This window comes from Manis pentadactyla, chromosome 14 (genome assembly GCF_030020395.1).
Source record: "Manis pentadactyla isolate mManPen7 chromosome 14, mManPen7.hap1, whole genome shotgun sequence".
NCBI lineage: Eukaryota > Metazoa > Chordata > Mammalia > Pholidota > Manidae > Manis > Manis pentadactyla.
In genome coordinates this window covers 66,193,766-66,213,880 of record NC_080032.1, presented here as the reverse complement: position 1 = coordinate 66,213,880, position 20,115 = coordinate 66,193,766, and the positions used below count along the sequence as shown (strand labels likewise).

The following is a 20,115-nucleotide window of genomic DNA, read 5'->3' as shown; positions in this document are numbered from 1 at the left end:
GAAAGAAGGGTAGAAGAGTAGGAGTGACTGATAGAAGACATTTCTATTCTCTCTAATTTGCATTTTTACCCAGTGTGTGTATCACTTTTGCAATTTTTAAAATGCTGAATTGCTTCCCCACTTTGTAAGCAATACAGAAGGACTGAGACTGCTATTTTTACATTTGTGAAATGGGGTTGTGAATTTAACTCGTATTCTTTGTTAGACCATTCAGAAACTCTTCTTCCATTAGATAAAATTCTTAATCTTTTACTCATAAATGGCAAATCATAGCCAGCTGGGTCAAGAAAGGAGAGACTTGCAGCAAAATCAATGGAAAGTTCATGTGATCTCTTAGGCCAAAAGGTAAATACAATTGATTTTCATTTGAAATATTCCATGAGTCAGTTCATTTAATTTGTCTTAGAACTCAGAAAAAAATGTTAAAAAAAATAACAAAACCTGAATTTGCATTCCAGTTTTGTTCTGTTTTGTATCCCTCAATAACTGACACTATGTTGTGGACTGCCTCAAAATATGTCCTTCATGTATCCTTTAAAAAAATACAGGGTGGCAGTCATTAGAATTCCCATACTCAGGAATTGAGCAGGGGAATAAATAAACCTTTATTTTCACTGGACAATGGGCTTAAGGCCTTTACAGGATGACATTAAAGAAACAAGATTTTAATTTTCAGCTGTTGACACTATTACCAAAGTATTTTACTTTTAATCATTTCAAGAATTGAATGAAATTACCCAAATTATAATTTATTTAAAAAATAATTATAACTTTATGGATAACAGTGGTCTGAAAAATATTTTTCACTTTGTGTATTCTTATTAGCTTCTAATTAAAAACAAGTAAAAAGAGTTAATGTCACATTGCACCCACATTCCAAGAAGGAAAACTAAACTTCATCATGTCCAGTAATTGCTCTTTCTGTACTTGAAAGTAGTTAATATTTAACCACTTGAAATGTCCCTTAGCACTTGGAGAATTCAGGCAAAGTGCAGCTAAATATACTCTTGTGTAACTTAATTGGATAGAGTTCAAATACAAGACAGACTTGGGGGATGCAAGAAGAAGACAGGAGAGTTAATTTAGCTACACTTAACTTATGAGAAAAAAACATTTTATCAAGTTGATTTTGGCATTTAACTTCATAATCCCTATTTTGTCTCCAGTTTCAAATACTCCTGCTCTCTGTTTCATATCAATCCACCATATATTCATTCAACAACTATTTATTGAGCAACTACACTGTGGCCCAAAAGGAAATAAAAAACAAAAGTCCCCATTTGCAGAGAACTTGTATTCCAGAGGGAGGAGAAAAGATAAAAAAAACAACATAAACAAGGAATCTTGATCTCCTTTCTTCCTTTTCTTCCACCTTCTCTCTCTCTTCCTCTTAACTGGAGAATCTATGATGATGTAAGTATTAAGACAAAGCTGTAGAGTCTGTATCAAAATTACAGTGGCTCTCTTCCCTCCCAGAATTTTTGCAAAGACAATGTAACATCTGTATTGTCTAGAGGTTAGTGAATCCCTTTCCTATAGTGGTATCAGTAACAGACTTGGAACCACTCTCCTATCACCCCTTGGGAAGAGTAAAACTAGTTATTACTAATACAACAAAGCTGGGAGAGGAAGGTACTCTAACCCTTACTGTTGCCCGCCCACGTCCTGCACCGCCCACGTCCTGCACCAATGAGCACAGTGCACGGCTCTCTTCCTGAGCCCTCACAGTGCACCTTATGAGTGGATGCTTTTATTATTTGTATTTGCGGTTGAGAAAGTAAAGCTTAGAGATGATAAATAAACTGGAGAGGCCAGGATTTGAACCCTGGCGTTCTAAGTTCAGAGACTATATCCTCCACTGTCATTCTAGTCTTGTACTTTTGAATGTGCTTTTTAATGAACGTAGTTCTCGTGAAATGCAGCCTTAAGAGTGAAGCAGGGAAAATCTTGTTATTCCAGCTTTAGTGCTCAGAAAGCAGTGGCCTGGGTTAAAATCAAAGGTGATTTCATTAGGAGTGCACGACAGAGGCAATGCTGTGCAGAGGTGGTGAGGGGCCCAGACTCCTGAGTTCAGCTCTTGGCTCTGCTACTTAGTAGCTGTAAAATCCCCAGTAGGTTCCTAGGCCACCGTGTGCTCCATCTGTAGAAAGGGGGCGATAATAACACTTGCTCCATGATCTTGGGAGTGTTAAATTACATTAACACAAAGCCTAGCAAACCATAAGAGCTCAATAAATATCAGCTGTTAAGTGCAAATCCAGGACTAGAAATCCATTTAGACTTGTGGTTCAGTGTAGTACCCAGAGTATATAACTTCCAGTCCTGAGGAGGAGAGGGATCTGACTTGGGAGAATGTTATCTCAGTCAAGGAACCTTCCTATTACAGGGAAGTTTTTGGTATTTCACTAAAATAAAAAAATAAATAAATAACAATAAATAAAACACTGGAAGAATAAAACAATCAATAGAACTATACACCAAAGGATGAATTCTCAATATGCAAATTACACTTCATTAAACCTGTCAAAAGAAAGGAAATACAACAAATTTTACAATTGCCCAATTTTTTAGTGATCCTTTTATATTTTTATGTCTCTTAAATTTTCATGCCTGTTTTTCCTTTAACTTCCACGAAATGACATTATCCTGATTGTCCTCCTACACTCTGGCTACTTCTTCTGGGTCTCCTTAAATGTGCTGTTTCTTAGAACTCTCTTTTGGACATCGTGTTCCATGTACTCTGTAACTGGGTGTTTCATCCATTGCCATAGCCTACGTGCCCCAAATACGATAACAATTCTAAAACTCATATCTCTAGCCATGAACTTCAGCCTCTCATATCCATTTCAATGGTGGACATCCATCCACAGGCTCATCGTGTCTAAACAGCACTCAATCAAATTCGTACACCCCTCCCTGTGTGCCTCTAATCACCAACTCACTCTCCCACCACTGCCCTTCTTTTCACCGGATACCACTTACTACCCCAAGATTATAGTTGACATTAGCTTATGTTATTTATCCTCCTCAGGAACATTTTCATAGGACCTCTGAAAAAACACATCATCTAAAAGGAAAACACTAATGCCCACACCCAGCCAATATACTAATGTGCTGCAGAAAGAATTAAGGTGTGTCTCAAATATTGGTCCCCTAAGCCCTCGAAACAGTCACGTTCAGCTGCAACAACTCTCCTTGACTTGACCAGTATACTGTGCAAATACTGTCATTTTCCATGTGTGTTGTGTTGCGAGAAATAGGAGAGGCACTCTTCCAATGGAGGACCCACCGGCAGTGACACGTGGTTGGTCACAGTTTTTAAGTCCACCTGACATGCACACATTGGAAAAGCTGACTGTCTCTTACCAAGACTTCATAAGCCAGTGGTTCTCAACTAGGGAGAAGAGACATTTTTGGCTGTCCCACTGGGAGAATGCTACTGGCAACCAGTGGGTCAAGGAAGGGATGGTGCAAAATGTCCTTCAATCACAGGACAGCCCCCCCACAAAAAACCTTATCTGACCTCAAACTGTCAATTGCTGAGATTGAGAGACTCTGTTCTAAGATAAGGAAGTGGGTACTAAGTGTAACGTGGATTTGCATACCCTCAATCCTTTGCTACCACCAACAGCTACTTTGATACCACTTCTGGCCACCACTAAGAGCAATGACCCCTCTCAGGGTTCTTTTGCCAAATTCTACACGCTGGGTCTGGAAGCCTTGGGGTGGGGTTTCCCATTTGCACAGTGCACTCACAAACAAATTCCTGTGAATTCGGGGAGTTTCTGAAACCAGGCAGAGTTCAAAGAGGAGGACACCACATTCTCTGATCTCCTGCACTTTCTCCCTGCACCATGGGGAAAGGCAGACGTGCTCTGTCATGCTGTTTTCTAATTCTTGCCCTCCTACCGGCAGCTGCCTCAGCCTACGCACAACCGTGAGTACCACCCAGGACCCTCGTTTATAGTCCTTTCTTCTTGCAGGCTCTCTTACAACATTTCATTGCCATTTCACCCCCAAATCTCCACCTATATTCTTAAATACTCCTTCCAACTTTAATATATTTCTATATAACCTTTCTTTCTAAAGTAATTAGTGTGACTAAACTTAGATGTGATCTTACTTTTAAAAAACTCCCCTCCTATTAGCCTGTCACTGAGACCTGTAATTCCAATAAAGAGCTATCCTTTTGTATTGAAGGCATTGAAACACAATGGTTTAGAACACAAATATTTAACTTGTGGACACTCGCGATTGGATTAAACATTAAGATTGGAGCCATAACTTGGGCTCCGGGTGAGTCTTGGGACAAATCAGACCTCTTTGAGACTATCTCAGCATCTATATGATGACACTATCTGCTCTGCAGGGCTATTGTAAGGATCAAAATGCCTTGCACAAGGGTGCTACCAACAGAATAGTGATAAGAATTGACACATTATCAAGAGTTGTATTGTCACATTCCTTTTCTCCTTTTTTATGATCTTAAGAACAAAGATATTTAATAGAAGTAGGAAAAGAAGATGATTTGGTGATATTTAGAATACTTTAGAGATGGCAGGCTTGGGGGTGGGTTTTGAAAAACCTCAGATGCCAGGACAGGAGAGGTGAGTCATCACTGAAAACAAACTTTGTCTATTTCACAGTTGTGACCTGGGTCAATTATGCAACTCTGAGTCCTACACTTAATGCTCTGAATCTAGAGATTAGGAGAAACCAAGAATAAAAAGGGGCACCAGGGGGTAAATATGTCAATTAGGAGTAATCAAAATTCAATCATTTTATGTAGTGAATAGTTATTCCTCTCAGTTTTTCCTTTAAAAAAGTTCAGAAATTTGAGTGTTGGAGGTTTCATGGGATAAGCACACAAAGTTGTAACACCTTTAAAACTCACCTTGAGTGTAATGTCATTGCCTGGCTGAAATATTACCAGTACCAGTGAAGAGAGGGAATAATTTTCTTGCCATTCAGCCGTAACTTCATGTTGCCAACCTGCCTTCCCTGGCGTAGAAGGTAAGGATGCTAATAATTACTGTGATGAGACCACAATCATGGGTGATGATATCTGCCTTCCACTGACCTGACACCTTCTTTTCCAGACAGTATATGGTGCTGGTCCCCTCCTCACTCCACACTGAGACCCCCGAGAAAATCTGTCTCTTTCTGAGACACTTAACTGAAACAGTGACTGTCAGTGCTTCCCTAGAATCTGTCAAGGAGAAAAGGAGGCTCTTCAATGACCTCAAAGTTGACAAGGACTTATTCCACTGTGTCTCTTTCATAGTAAGTACTAGCTGCCTATCTCTATTTTGTTTTATCTTCCCTCCCTTCTTCCCTCCCTCTGTTCTTTGCTTCCATTCTTTTGTCTTCCTTTCTTTTGTTATGTTATTTTAATGTTCAGAGATTGTTTTTCAGTATCAGGAAATTAATTTAGACAAGCATCAATGACTTCGAAGAGAAACCTACAGTTTACCCTAACAAAGGGACAAAATATAGATTTCCCACCCCAAAATGGGGAGGAGACAATACTTAGAGACATGCTGGTTTTCTATTTAATTCCCATGAAAATCCTACTAGCCAAAGAAAGCATAAGTCATTTCTAACAGTAAGGTGCAAACTTTGAAATAATACCAGAACAAGGGCCACCACCTTCCACATATAATTGATACCCTGAGGATATTTCTAGTTTATTCTTGGGGCAACCTATCCGCAAGGTACAACTTCTATCATTATTAGAATATTAATTTTTCACTTTCTTGTAATTTTCAGATCTACTTTTGAATTAAGATTATAATACTCTATGAAGTTGACATGTTTTAACTGTTACAGTTGTCACATGGAAATTTGGGTTTCACTTGCTACAATTCTATCTGAATTACTCTCCTCTGCCATGTGTTTAAGTAATATCACCCCCTACCTACCTTTCTGTGATGTTGAAGAAGAACAGGTAAGAGGTAAATGCAAAGGCTTCCAGAGGGAGTTCATGAAGCCTCTCATGATCCTTTTTGTTCTTAGCTCCCAAGATCTTCATCTTTTGATGTATTCCTCTCTGTCCACATAAAAGGACAAACACATGAATTCAGGGAAGAGGCCTCAGTGCAGGTAAAGAACACAGAAAGTCTCATCTTTGTCCAGACAGACAAACAAATCTACATACCAGGACAATCAGGTATGAAACTCCATGGTGGACTACCTCCAGAAATGAGATTTCCTCCTTAGCATGTTACTCAAAATGCCTCACGAAGAAAATTTCTCTTTTTCAGTCAACTTTCGAATTGTGGCTGTGGACAAAAATTTTCACCCACTGCATGAGTTGGTGAGTCTTTTATGTGTGTATCAATGGTTTGGGAGATAGTAAGTGGCAATACAGAGCAAGAAGACTGTAAGGAATTTTCATGTCTACAAACCTGAAATCAACAGCAGTGACCCTTCACTCAAGCAGAAAACCAGATTGCCTTAAGAGGTGTTACCAAAAAGGAAAGAATGAATTCCTTTTCTTCTGTGCTTTTTAGTGAACCAGATATCAGTCAAATACATTTATTGTTTAGGAGGACCTGTATAAGCATTTCAGGGGGCATACACATATAATAATGGTGTCCCTTGATACCATTCAATCACATAAATCCTCAAAAGCTTTACATCTCCACTAGGACCTCTACAAAACCGTCAGAGTGGACTTAACAAAATGAGTGTCTTGTTAAGGAGATGGGTCATTGGTATGAATGTTACTCCACAAACTCAAGTATGCAAACAGCAACATATTCCTTTAAATCAAATTAAACTCAAGATCCTTGTGGAAAATTCACTTTTTGATATTTTAGAAAATGCCTCCTCTTCCTTTGTGGCATAAAATAATCCAAAAGACTTACAGGCAGCCCAGAAGTTGGGGGAAAACGCGACTAGGTTTCCATTCATCAAGGTCATTTTTATGCCCCTTTCTCATCAAATCAAACACAACCCTTGCCCTACACCCTGCCAACCTCACCTCAAACTTTACCAAGAAAAATAAAACAGTAAGTCCCAACTCCACTATTTTGCATCTTAATCTGTATTTTTTGTCTTTTTTAAACTGATAGATAGTTGTTATACAGTATTACATTGATTTCAGGTGTACAATGATTCACAATTATACACATTATATACAATTATACACGTGTTTGCCACAATAAGTGTAGTTACCAGCTGTCATCACACAAAGGAAAAAAATTACAATATTACTGGCTATATTCCCTAGGCTGTACTTCCATCTTTGTGACTAATTTATTTTATAATTTGAAGTTTGTACCTCTTTATCTCCTTCACCCATTTTGCCAATTCCCTCATTCCTCCCCTATGGCAACCACCCACCATTCTATTCTCTGTGTTTATGAGTCAGTTTCTGTTTTGTTTATTCGTGTTTTGTTTTTTAGATTCCACATATAAGTGAAATCATATGGTATTTGCATGGCTGACCTATTTCACTTAGCATAATACCCTCTAGGTCCATCCATGTTGTTGCAAATGGCAAGCTCTCATTCTTCTTCATGGCTGAGTAGTAGTCCATAGTGTATATGTACCATATCTTCTTTATCCATTCATCTACTGATGACACTTACCTTGCTTCCATATCTTGGCTACTGTAAATAATGCTGCAATAAACATAGAAGTACATATATATTTCAAAGATATTTTTTTGAAATGATATTTACCAGTTTACTTCAGGTAAATTCCTAGAAGTGGAATTACTGGGTTGCATTGTATTTTTAGTTGTAGTTTTTCAAGAAACTTCCATATCATTTTCTCTAATGGCTGTACCAATTTACATTCCCACCAACAGTATACAAGGGTTCCTTTTTTTTCCACAACCTCATGAACATTTGTTATTTCTTTTTATATATATGTATTAGCCAGTCTGACTGGTATGAGGTATGAGGTGATATATCATTGTAGTTTTGATTTGCATTTCCATGATGATTTGTGATGTTGAGCATCTTTTTATGTCTGTTGGCCATTTGCATGTCTTCTTTGGAAAAAAAGTCTATTTAGGCCTTGTGCCCATTTTGTAACCAAGTTAATTTTTTTTGCTGTTGAATTGCATGAGCTTCTTACACATTTTATATATCAACCCTTTATCAGATACATGGCTTACAAATATTTTTTCCCATTCATGTTTCCTTTTCATTTTGTTGATTCTCTTGCTGAAAAGAAGCTTTTTAATTTGATGTAGTCTTGCATGTCTATTTTTGCTGTTGACTGTGTTTTTGGTGTCAATTACCCAAAAAAAAAAATCATTGCCAATATCAATGTCAAGGAGTTTTTTCCCTATATTTTCTTCTAGGAGTTTTATAGTTTCAGGCCTTATATTTAAATATTTAATCCATTTTGAATTGCTATTTGTATATGATATAAGGTAAGTGTCCAGTTTCATTCTTTTGCATGTGGATATCCAGTGTTTCAAACACTGCTTGATACCAAAACTGTTTCTTAACTGTGTGTTCTTTGCACCTTTACTGAAAGTGACATATGAGTGGGTTTCTTTCTGGGCTCCCTATTCTGTGCCATTGGTCTACAGGTCTGCTTTTATGCCAGTACCATAGGGTTTTTATTTCTAAAACTTTGAAATATAGTTAGAAGTCAGGAAGTATCATGCATGCAACATTGTTCTTCTTGCTCAAGATTGCCTTCACTACTTGGGGTATTTGTGATTTCATAGAATTCTTAGGATTTTTTTTCTATTTATATGAAAAATGCCATTGGGATTTTAATATGGTTGACACTGAATCTGTAAATTGCTTTGGGTAGAATGGACATTTTAACAATATTAATTATTCTAATACATGACCACAGGATATCTTTCCATTTATTTGTGTCTTCAATTTCTTTCATCAGTGTTTTATGGTTTTTAGTGTACAGATCTTTCACCTCCTTGGTTACATTTATTCTTATGTATTGTATTCTTTTTGATGCTATTGTAGATGGGATTATATTCTTTATGTCTTTTTCAGGTAGTTCGAGTTGGTGTAGAGAAATACAACTGAGCTTTCTATGTTGACTTTGTATCCTGCAACTTTAGTGAATTCATTCATTAGTTTTTAACTGCTTTTTGGTACAGTCTCTAGGGCTTTCTATATATAAGACATGCCATCAACAAACAGAGGCAATTTTACTTGTTCCCTCCTGATTTAGATGCCTTTTATTTATTTTTCTTCCCTAATTGCTCTGGCTGGGACATCTAATACTATGTGAAATAAAAGTAGCAAGAGTAGGCATCCTTGCCTTGTTCCTGATCTTAAAGGAAGAGCTTTTAGCTTTTCATCATTGAGTATGATGTTTTGTTGTAGGTTTGCCATATATGGCCTTTGTTACATTGAAGTACTATCCTTCTATAACTTACTTGTTTAGAGTTTTTATCATGAAAGGATGTTGAATTTTCTCAATGCTTTTCTGCATCTATTGAGATGATCACATGATTTTTATCCTTCATTCTGTTAATGTGGTATATCACATTGTTTGATTTGCATGTGTTAAATCTTCCTTGCATCCCAGGGATAAAGCTCACTTGATCGTGGTTGTATGATCCTTTTAAATTAAAAATGATTTATAATACTTAATGTGTCTTTTAATACATTTATTTTTAAAAATTATAGTTTTTATTACCAATGGATTACTGTGTCTATTTTTGCATCTTTCCCATTTTCTAAGTGATTATTATTTTTTCCTACTATTCCATTATTTTCTTATATTGATCTTGGTGGATAATTTATTAGACCTAATAATTTATCAGTAGATTCCATTGGTTTATCTATAGGGACAATATAATCTGAACAGCTTGTGTCTTCTTTCATAATTTTTATAACTCAGTTCTCTTTTCCGGTCTTATTGTTTAGTACCTGCAGAATGATGTTAAATAGAAGCATGTTTATGACTTTTATAGGAATTCTACTAAAGTTACACTGTTATATGTGATGTTTGCTGTAGGCTTTTGATCTCTCTTCTATTTTTACCATTCACCCTTATCTTTTTAATATTTAAAATTTTGGAAGTTGTTTTCTAAAAAAGAAAAATATATCTTCTGGGCACATGAGGAAGAAATATGATATGACTGTAAGCAAAGAGATGGTATTTAAATATAAAATTGGGTGAAATAACTCAAGATACTGCATTTAGAAAGAGCAGGGAGGAGAAAAAACATTGAACCCTGAGGACTAAAAATCCTAAGAGATTGGGAAGATGAGCAAAACCCAACACAGGCAACTGAGAAAGGGCAGGAAGAGAAATCAGGGGAAAACTAGTAAAGTGTTGTGTCCTGGAAGGCAGGACATCCGTTTCATAAAGGAGAGAGAAATCAACTGTGTCAAGGGCTGCTGGTAAGTGAAATAAAATGAGGACTGAAAAAGTGAACATTGGACATAGAATGAAAATATTATTGGTCACCTTGATTAGAGCACTTTCAGTAGAAGGATGAATTCAAAGCCTAATGGGAGTGATAACAAGAGAGAATAAGGAAAAAAAACTGGAAACAATGAATGTCAAGAAATGTTTAGAGTTCTTTTATAAAAGAAACAAGATGAGGGAGTACCAGGATGGGAAAAGGGAATTAAGAGATACTACTGATTATCTTTACAAAACTTATCATTTTAACATCTTTGAAATATTTTTATTATTTTACCATTTGAAATGCTTTTTCAGTGGATTCTCTTCAGTTTTCCAGGCTAACAACATATCATCTGTAAAAATAGTAATAATAAGTTTACCTCTTTCCTTCCAACTTTTATAAATTTTATTTCTAAAATCTAATTTTGATAGTACCTGTAGACCAAGTCCAATAAAACAAATAATAAAGATCTTCCTTGTCTCATTTCTGACTTTTCTGTTGAAATGTTTTTTTCTTGGACATGGTATATAAGCATTTAATTCTTATTTTTAAAGAACTTTTGAAAGGTTGTTGAATGTTACCAAATACTTTTAAAATGTCTACATAAATGATCATATTATTTAGTCTTTCTGTAGCTACTATAACAGTGAATGATATGAATATTTGTCCTTACATAAGATAATCGTCATACTCTCAGAATAATTAACTGCAACATAGTCATGATGTTTTCTGGGGAATTCTGTTAATATTTTATATAAAATATTTGCACTGATATTTATATATCACATTGGGTTGAAGATTTAAGTGCTTTCTTGTGAATTCTGATAATATTATGTTAGGGTTTTTTTTCCAGCTGTACTGTTTTCCATACAATTGCTGTTACCAGTTTCTGAAAAATTTGTTGTTTTTCTGGAATTATCTGGGACTAGTTCTATTTAGGGTATAATTTGAAGATGTTTTCATTTCTTCTGTGCTAATTGCTATGTTTGTAATTCCTCTTCTGGGGACATTTTGGTGATTTATATGTTTTAGAAAAGCATCTTTTTAGAGTCATCATCACTTAAAGCATTTTTTTAGAGTTATGATCACTTACATATTAGTTTTAAATTTGTATCTTATTTCTCCATTATTATTTCTAGATGTCTGTAGTTGTCTCTTTCATGCTTTTTTTGAGTGAGTGAATAGATTTTTATTCTACCAATAGAATCCATTTTTAGAATAATTTATTAGTTCTCCTGATTTTTTCTTTTCCAATTCCTTGAAGTATAATTTTATCTTTATTATTTGCTATTAAATGTTTCTTTGGGGTTTGTTTTTTATTCCTTTTTATATTGAATGTACACTTTCCATGTTTTTTAATTTATTAATAGAACTATTTAAGGCTACATCTTGTCCTATGAATACCACATTTGAAGAATTTCACAATTATTTTTTAATTAATTTTCTATTTCTGTTTGATGTCTTCCTGGATCTGGTTGCTTACAAAAGAACTTGTAAAACAACTTGAGTTGTTTTGCATTTTAGTTTTGTTAGAGTTAGGATTCCAGTTAAAATTGATTAGTAAGATTTATAGTGAAAAGTGTGTGGGTTCTATTTGGTGATCTGTCTTGTAATTCACTTTATAATGGGATATTAATATCCTTGAATCTTGGCTGAAACTCCCATTGTAATATTTTTTCTTATAGTCTATTTGAGTTTGCTATGTTAGATTTCTGAACTAACTTCTTTTTCCTTTCCCTTTTGTTTTCTAGTGTCCACTGATTCACATTGAGGTAAGCAACTTAAAGCATTCCATATTTAGAAAGAAACAGTAAATTGAGAAGAAGGTGCTATTTGGAAGGTCATGACAATATTCCAAAGATACTACAGATTGAAAGAAGCCTTTGCATATCTGAAATCCTCCCATGATCCAGAGAACTGGTGTGGTGCCCCATGTGCTTTTATTTATCTCTATCTGAGGAAAAAAACAAGAAATTTCCAAAATAATCTATCACTAACACAGCAGTCTTCCAAAATGTATTACTGCCCGTAATTCTTTATTTATCTTGGTAAGTTATAATAACCTGTTTCATGTATTTAGGACCCTGGAATGAATCGAATTATGCAATGGCAGAATATCAAGTTAGAGAATGGTCTTAAGCAATTGTCCTTCAGCCTGTCGTCAGAACCCATTAAGGGCTCCTACAAGATAGTGATACAAAAACAATCAGGAAGAAATATAGAGCACTCCTTCACCGTGGAAGAATTTGGTATGATTTTGGAAGATTGGAAAGGGAAAGTGGGAGCCATGAGCTTCTCGTTACTAGGATGTGAATCTATTTGAACACTTTTAACTCCCATGCGGTGAGGGTAGGCTTCATCTGATTCTAACCAGGACCATCATCCATGGACAGAAAACTTCATAAGTTTTGGGATTTTTCAAAAGCATCTTATTTTCTCCAATTTGGAAATATCTTCTTATTTCAGTGGAAGGTCTCTGATTTGCTAGGACTAACACAATCTATGACCACTCAAGTTTATAGCTCTATTGGGTCATTATCTTAAGATTTTAAAGTTAGAAGGGAAGTCAACATTTCAGAATGCTGGTTTGTCCTTAGGCAACCACAAAAACAACTGGCCAACCCGCCACATTTCTCTGCCTCCTTCAACAGTGCTTCCCAAATTTGAAGTACAAGTGAAAGTTCCAAAGGTCATCACTATACTGGATAAAGAAGTGAATGTGTCAGTATGTGGAAGGTGAGTTTGTGTTTCTTTTTTCTACCCATTAAAATGTTCTCAAATGCTGAAAACGTCTTTGATGACATCTTGTTGCAGCACCATAAAAATGTGTATAAATATCTGAGGCATCTCTCTGCACTCCTCTAAAACTTTCTCTTCATAACATTATTTTATTCTTTCTTTTTCTCATCATAATTACTTATCTACCTCCATTACTGTTAAAATACCCATTGTATAACTTGTTGGTAGGAAGAAACAAATTGAGTTCCTTCTGATAATGACTGAGTTCTTCCAAGGTTGGAACAAATTACCTTAGGCAGCAATGAGTTCCCTATCCTTGAAAATATAAAAGCACATGATCAAATCCACTTAACAGGACATGTACAGAGATTCCAGCACTAAGTGTGGCACTGTGCTGACCCAGGGAGGTGTAGTGGAAAGAGCAGGTAACTAAGAGTTCACAGTCCTTGCTGCAAGTCCAGCATCTACTACTAAGTCACTAGGACTACGTATATTACTTTCTTACTCTGAACTTGCATTCTTCATCAAAAAAACAAAAACAAACTAAGAAATGGACTTATATATGATTTCAAATTACTATTAAAGTCTGCAGTCATAGAGATGGAAAACAACACTAGCAGGAGTGAGAAATTCTATTTGCCTGAGGATTAAATACAGGAGACACTGCGTCAGCTGGGCCCCTTTACAAGCTCTTTCAAAGTAACAGTGATGGGATTCTTTTTTTTAGATTTATTTACATCCTATAACCTATATTTCTTTCTTAGAAGAGAAAGTTCAGGTAAACCAGAACAAATTATATCAGTTATTTATCACATAGTCAAAAAATGTGTAAATGGGGCAGTTAATTCTCCTTAAAGCAGAATGATAAATTATATATAATGTGATACAATTTTAGTAAATATGACCACATAGAAGTGTAAGACAGTCCCATGGGTTCTTGGAAGATTCTGGATGACTGTGTCTAAATGAGTGCGATTGTAAGGATTTCTTTTCTTTTTCACTGTCACTCTTTTCTGATTTTTCTACAAAGGACATTGAAAATCCTGTTGTGAAATATTAGAATAAACACTTTGAGAAGAATAAATAGAAGAGATGAACTGGAAAAGAGAAGTATTAGAATAAAAGGGGAAAGATTGGAAGGGTTTATTAGGGAATATTTTCAGTCTACTGAGCTATGCTTCCAATTAACATGAATCGTACACCATGAAGACTTGGAGGCAGCAGAGTGCAGAGGTCAAGAGCTAAGCTGCCTAAGTTCAAATCTCAGCTCCATTCCTTCAGTTGAGCAGCTCTTTTGGGTTACCTAACCTTAGTGTGCTTCGTTTTCCAGAACTACAAAACGGAGAAAGTAATATCACACCCCTCATGAGGTTATTAAGAGAATTAAGTTACTTAATATATGTAAAGCACTGAGAACTTGGCCTATAGTAGTATTAACTATTATTGTATTTGTTGTTAGTATGCTGAGTAAATATGCTATGACTGATTGATAGTGTAGAATATGGATAAGAAGGAGGTGGGTCTCTGCTCCTGGGAAAACTTATTGTCTCTGGGAATTTCTCTTATGACAGATACACACACGGCAAGCCTGTCCCAGGGCATGTAACCATGAGTATATGCCAAAAATATCTTCACCCCTTAAATCACTTTGGCAGAAATTTAGAGGTTGCCTGTGAGGAAGTCAGCCAGCAGGTGAGTGAAAACCATTCAAAAAGGCTTGTTGACATCCAAGAATAATTCTAAGTACAAATAAAGTCTGAAAGGAGAAGCATGCTCACAGACCAAAAGATGAAAGTCCTGTGATCCACCATTATGGAAGGGAGAATTACAGATATTTGTAACTAAACCTGTCAACAAAATACCAGTCATTAATAAGAGATAATGGTGGTTCTTTTAAATAATAGCTACCAGTAATTGAGTACTTATGACATGCTAGCCCATGTTTAAGAATATATATCTACTAATTCATTTAAACTTCACAACAGCCCAATGAAGTAGGTGTTATTATTATTATCACCATTTTACAGATGCGAAACAGAGACATGGGGATGCAATGAAACTTGTTCAAGATCATGTCACACAGCTAGTAAATGGCAGAGCTGAACTCCATGCTCAAAGTTGACATACTGTATTACCTCTTTATAGAAGGCCTCACATTTTGGGTTGGATTGACCACTGATCTGACCAGCATGCCTGTTTATTTTTTGTCTGTGTTTTTCTTGATTCTCAGCTAGAGAGCCATGGCTGCATCACACAACAAGTAAATACTAGTGCATTCGAATTAAAGGAGCAAGAGTATCTCACTATGAATCTTCAAGTGGATGCCAAGATTATAGAAGAGGGGACAGGTGTGTGGCTAACATAAGGATACGGGAGACAAAGCTGAATAGTGATGCCTTTTCATCATCAAGAGGGTAGGAAGAAGGGAGTAGAAAAATTATTTGAAAGCAAATCATTCCTTTCCAACAGGTACTTTTTTTAACTTCTTTCTCAGAGCTGGAATTCAATGGAGCTGGGACAACTAAAGTCACAAGAACTATAACAAAACTCACGTTTGCAAAAGTGGATTCACACTTTAGACAAGGGATTCCATTCTCTGGGCAGGTAGAGTAATTTATATTTAATTCATAGTTAAATTGTAATGTGACACCCAAACAACACAGATCTTTCTGCTCAAGACCATACCTGATTAAAATTATCAGTTGCTTTATAAGGCCAAAATTGCAAAACAATATATAAGCAGATCTTTTTACTTATGAATAATGCCAATGAAATCTATAAATCCCAAAGCATTATTATGTTTCTCTTACAAAAGAACAGGGGCTAAATATTCAAAATAAATCCATACTGTTTCAACCTTCACCTCTTGGCAGGTATTTAATATCTCTAAGCACTAACACAAATACCAGTGCTTTTACAAGTTATTCTTATAAGTTATCTTAGTACATCTGCCACTCTAAGTTCAAATGATAAATGCATTAGTGAGTCAGTGGTTTTCTTTTGAAGCACAGGTAAATATGATACACTTAGTGACTTTAAGGGTGTGACCGTCACTTTCTGTATAATAAGTAAATATATGTTAAATATAGGAAATGCAAATACTAAGAAAATGTTATGTTTCCATTTGATGTTTCTAGTAATTAAGGACTAATGAATTTGTCAAAGTCCAACAGAAATCCCTGGTGAGTTTTTTTGGCATGATTTAGAGAGAGAACATGATTGTCTAAGTTACTTTTTGATTGTAGGAGTCAATTATTTTGATTCTACATACACATTAAATCACTCCCAGTATAGTTAGTGTAAACCATTCTGTTCTTAATGGAAAAACCACAGAATTTCAATGAAGTACAGTTGGGAGAGAAAAAAGGCCTCAAGCTGAGAAAAGCAGAGTTGGGTTAACTTGGGAAAATACTTAGTCTTTATACAATGTCAGAAAAGGGGTTTTGTTTCCTTATAGGTGGTACTGTTAGATCAAATCTACGGCTTTATTCATTGTTCTATTACAGGCTCGCCTCGTGGATGGGAAAGGAGTCCCTATACCAAATGAACTCATCTTCATCCAGGCAGATAAAGCTAACTATCACTCTAATGCCACCACTGATGAGCATGGCCTGGTGCAGTTCTCCATCAACACCACTAATGTTACGGATCCCTCCCTCACTGTCACAGTAAGTTTGGTACAGAGATCTAATAAACAAGGAGAAGACTTGGTAACAGAGTTGCAACCCAACAGTGCTTAGCTCAAAGAAAAGAAATTCATATTCCAAATTGCTTTATTTTAAGGTGAAATATGAAAATTATTGATAAATAATAAAGGTACTATGTGAATAACTGGGCAAATATCTGCCCATACCATAAAGACATTCTTTAAAATATTAGATGATGTATATATTCTCAAATTCATTACCTCAAAATATGATGTTCACCGTCTCAACCAATTAGCCTTCATTGCATACTTGCAAAAACTAGAACTGTGCTAGTCCCTGGTAAGAAAAATGCTTGTCTTATTCTTATGAAGCTCCTGTCACTGATCATAAGAAACTCCATAAGGATTGCCTGTGAGTAATGCCTGTGAGGGTTTTAATCAAGGTGTGGACAGTGTAGACTAAGGAGAGGAGAGTCTTTTGAGGGTATTAGTAAAAGAGGAAGATGCATCTGACCTATGGAGGAGCAAATGCTAAATGAAAGCAGAGGTATAATTGCCACTCAAATAACTCAAGGATACAGAGCTTGCAGAGACCTTCCAAGAGTAGTCCATGACACCACAGTAGTGTAAACTTTACCTATGAATACTCTCTGCCATTTATTTCTACAACTTTAGCCCAACTAGATAGAGACATCTGCTTACTGTAAGTTGCCAATCTATCAGTTATTCACCTCAATGAGATTTCCTAGTTCCACTAGTTCTGGTCTGTCTAGACAAACAGCCTAAGCAAAAGATAGATACATTTCACTTTTTTTATTCATAGATTATAAATATTTCCCCCATATATTCTGAAAATTAGAGATAATATCAGTTCATTTATTTAATCAACAGTAAGAGGGAATTTCCCCCATTTTTACTAAACACAAAATTCCTAACTATTCAGTCAGATAGAAGAGTAAACTCAAGCGGCTCAGAAGAGCTCTTTTTTAACAGGCTGTCTACAATGCATTTATTTTTGATCCTCCAGGTCTACCACAAGGAACAGGGTTTCTGCTTTAGGTACTACTGCATGACAAAAAAACATCAAGAAGCGTATCACACTGTTAATCATGTTTTCTCCTTAAGCAAGAGCTATGTCTACCTTGAGCCTGTGGCTGGCACCTTGCCCTGTGGCCAAATTCAGACAATTCAGGTGCATTATAGTCTGAATGGACATGTCTTAGTGTTGCTGAAGGAGGTCGTCCTCTATTACCTGGTGAGTACTGACTCTGAGTTGAGGAACAGAAAGAAGCTTCCTAGGAGGCCAAACATTATGAATTCTCCTTTGATTCTCAACCATACCTCTCTTGACACTTTGACTGAATATCACCACCTGAGTCTCAATGATGAGTATATTAATGGGGGGATGAACCTCATGGTAAGCATAGTAATGAACTGAGAAAATACTTTTTATTTTAAGATCGTGGCCAAAGGAAGCATCATCCGAGCAGGAACCCATATTCTCCCCGTAAGGCCAGGAGAACGTGAGTGCTCCCAGTTCATCAATCCATCTCTGACTCTGCTCCCTACACACTTCCCAATGGATCCCCACAACTGAGCAAAATAGGGGTGCTATGATGCTTGTGTATCACCATGAAACATTCTCAACAGCCATGGCTAAAGGTGTTTAATATGGGTTATGATATCATTAACTTAAAGACAGGAAAATCTAAAACATCTCACACTGAACATAACCAACACCATTAAACACCTGTCTCTGGGGCTGGAACATCTGAAAACATAAAATATTTCTAAATATACCTGAAATGAATAATCCATGTAGCCAAATGAGAATTAAAAAGGCAAACTGTATTATTTCAAATTCTTTTTCCAAAAAGATCTAGAGGCCACCCTCCTTGAACCTTGACCATTCTAGCCACACCAAATTTCAAATAATAAAAATGATTAGGAAGACCAGACTATAAAACATAGTAGATGGGAGATCAAGATATAACAATTTCAGGGAGGAATAAAAACTTGGGGAATTTAATGCAGATTAGTTATTCTCGCACCCCCTATTTGACAATCATGATTTTCCATGTCAATGACCTATGTATCTTGTTTGCTCATGTTTATAAAGTTTCCCTGAATGTTATTCAAATAAATGTAAGCATCTTCTTTGTCATCAAACATTTCTTCCTACCTCGTTACTGACCATTCCCTAAGAATGCTTTTCCTCTAAGTATCTATATGGTTAACTCACCTATTTCAAGGCTTAACCCATTGTCACTTTCTCAGTTAGGCCTATCCTGGCTGCCCTTATTGTAATCTACCACCCCACTCTGGTGTTCCCAGTGCTCTTTTCTCCATAGAATTTATCACATGTAAACATGCTATCTATAAATTACCTGTTTATTCTATTTATTTATTGTCTTTTTCTTTCCAGTACAATTTAAATAGCATGTGGGTAGAGATTTTTGTTGGTTTTGTTTCACAGATATGAACCAGCTGCCTGATACATAGATGTTCAACAAATGTGTTGATATCCTTGTTACCCAATTTTAGCTATTTAATAAAAGTTTGAAATAAATTCCTAAGGCACGCTAAATAGAAATCATAAAATACATCATTACGAGATCATCCTCAAGTTGGCCTAGAGCATAAAGAAGACTTCCAAAATTGCATAATTGTCACTGAGGAAATGTTAAGTGCTGTAAAAATGTGGTTCACACAAGGTTTTCAAAAGCTGTCTACGCACATTTGTAAGTGTTGACTACTCCACTAAGTTAGGCTATAATTTAGTTCCATTACTGAGTTCCATCATTGCCAGATTATCATCTTCTATTTCCCCCTGCTGTAATCTGAGTTATAAATGTAATAACAAAAAGGTGGTTTCATTACTTGATACAAACAATAACTTTCTAGCTGATGACATTAGGCTTGCTAAGGTTTAAAACAGACAGGAAATCACTACATTATTAACCAGAGGGATAAATAACATGGACGAAATTTTCAAGAGTAAAGATTCTTGGCCGAACATATCCTGCACTACTCTTTTCATACCTTTCTCAGACCATTAGCCAATAACACCCAAGCCATTCACCATGGAGAGATGTAGCCATGTCTTCAGTGTGAGCCACAGTTCACAAAATTCCAACGTATCCAGCCATTTGGGTATTCCTGCCATTATCCTGGCCCGTGACCATTTCCTCTCACTCTCTCTGTGCCCCAGCGAAAGGCCACATCTCCATGTCAGTTCCTGTGGAGTCAGACATCGCTCCCCTTGCTCGATTGCTCATCTATGCCATTTTACCTGATGGGGAAGTGATTGGGGATTCTGCAAAATACGAGGTTGAAAATTGTCTGCCCAACAAGGTAGGTGATTTATATTTTCATA

The 20,115-nt window shown here is 36.1% G+C and overlaps 1 protein-coding gene and 1 long non-coding RNA gene across 2 annotated transcripts in view; one reads left to right on the top strand and one right to left on the bottom strand.

Moving 5' to 3' along the window:
- The first annotated feature begins 3,513 nt into the window (after positions 1–3,513).
- LOC130680814 (alpha-2-macroglobulin-like) overlaps positions 3,514–20,115 on the top strand; it is a 43,712-nt gene continuing 27,110 nt past the window's right edge. Inside the window, exons 1-14 of the mRNA XM_057492266.1 lie at positions 3,514–3,937; positions 5,100–5,283; positions 6,016–6,169; positions 6,264–6,316; positions 12,106–12,126; positions 12,435–12,603; positions 13,006–13,090; positions 14,665–14,785; positions 15,324–15,441; positions 15,588–15,697; positions 16,600–16,761; positions 17,767–17,994; positions 18,199–18,262; positions 19,951–20,093. Of these exons, the coding sequence (XP_057348249.1) occupies positions 3,855–3,937; positions 5,100–5,283; positions 6,016–6,169; positions 6,264–6,316; positions 12,106–12,126; positions 12,435–12,603; positions 13,006–13,090; positions 14,665–14,785; positions 15,324–15,441; positions 15,588–15,697; positions 16,600–16,761; positions 17,767–17,994; positions 18,199–18,262; positions 19,951–20,093 (1,695 nt within the window). The 5' untranslated portion in view covers positions 3,514–3,854. The remainder of the gene's footprint in view (positions 3,938–5,099; positions 5,284–6,015; positions 6,170–6,263; positions 6,317–12,105; positions 12,127–12,434; positions 12,604–13,005; positions 13,091–14,664; positions 14,786–15,323; positions 15,442–15,587; positions 15,698–16,599; positions 16,762–17,766; positions 17,995–18,198; positions 18,263–19,950; positions 20,094–20,115) is intronic.
- LOC130680815 (uncharacterized) lies at positions 5,928–19,953 on the bottom strand. The gene is made up of 3 exons (XR_008993858.1): positions 19,782–19,953; positions 6,158–6,281; positions 5,928–6,049 (listed from the first exon to the last, which is right to left on the bottom strand). It is a non-coding gene; the product is annotated as an uncharacterized LOC130680815 (long non-coding RNA).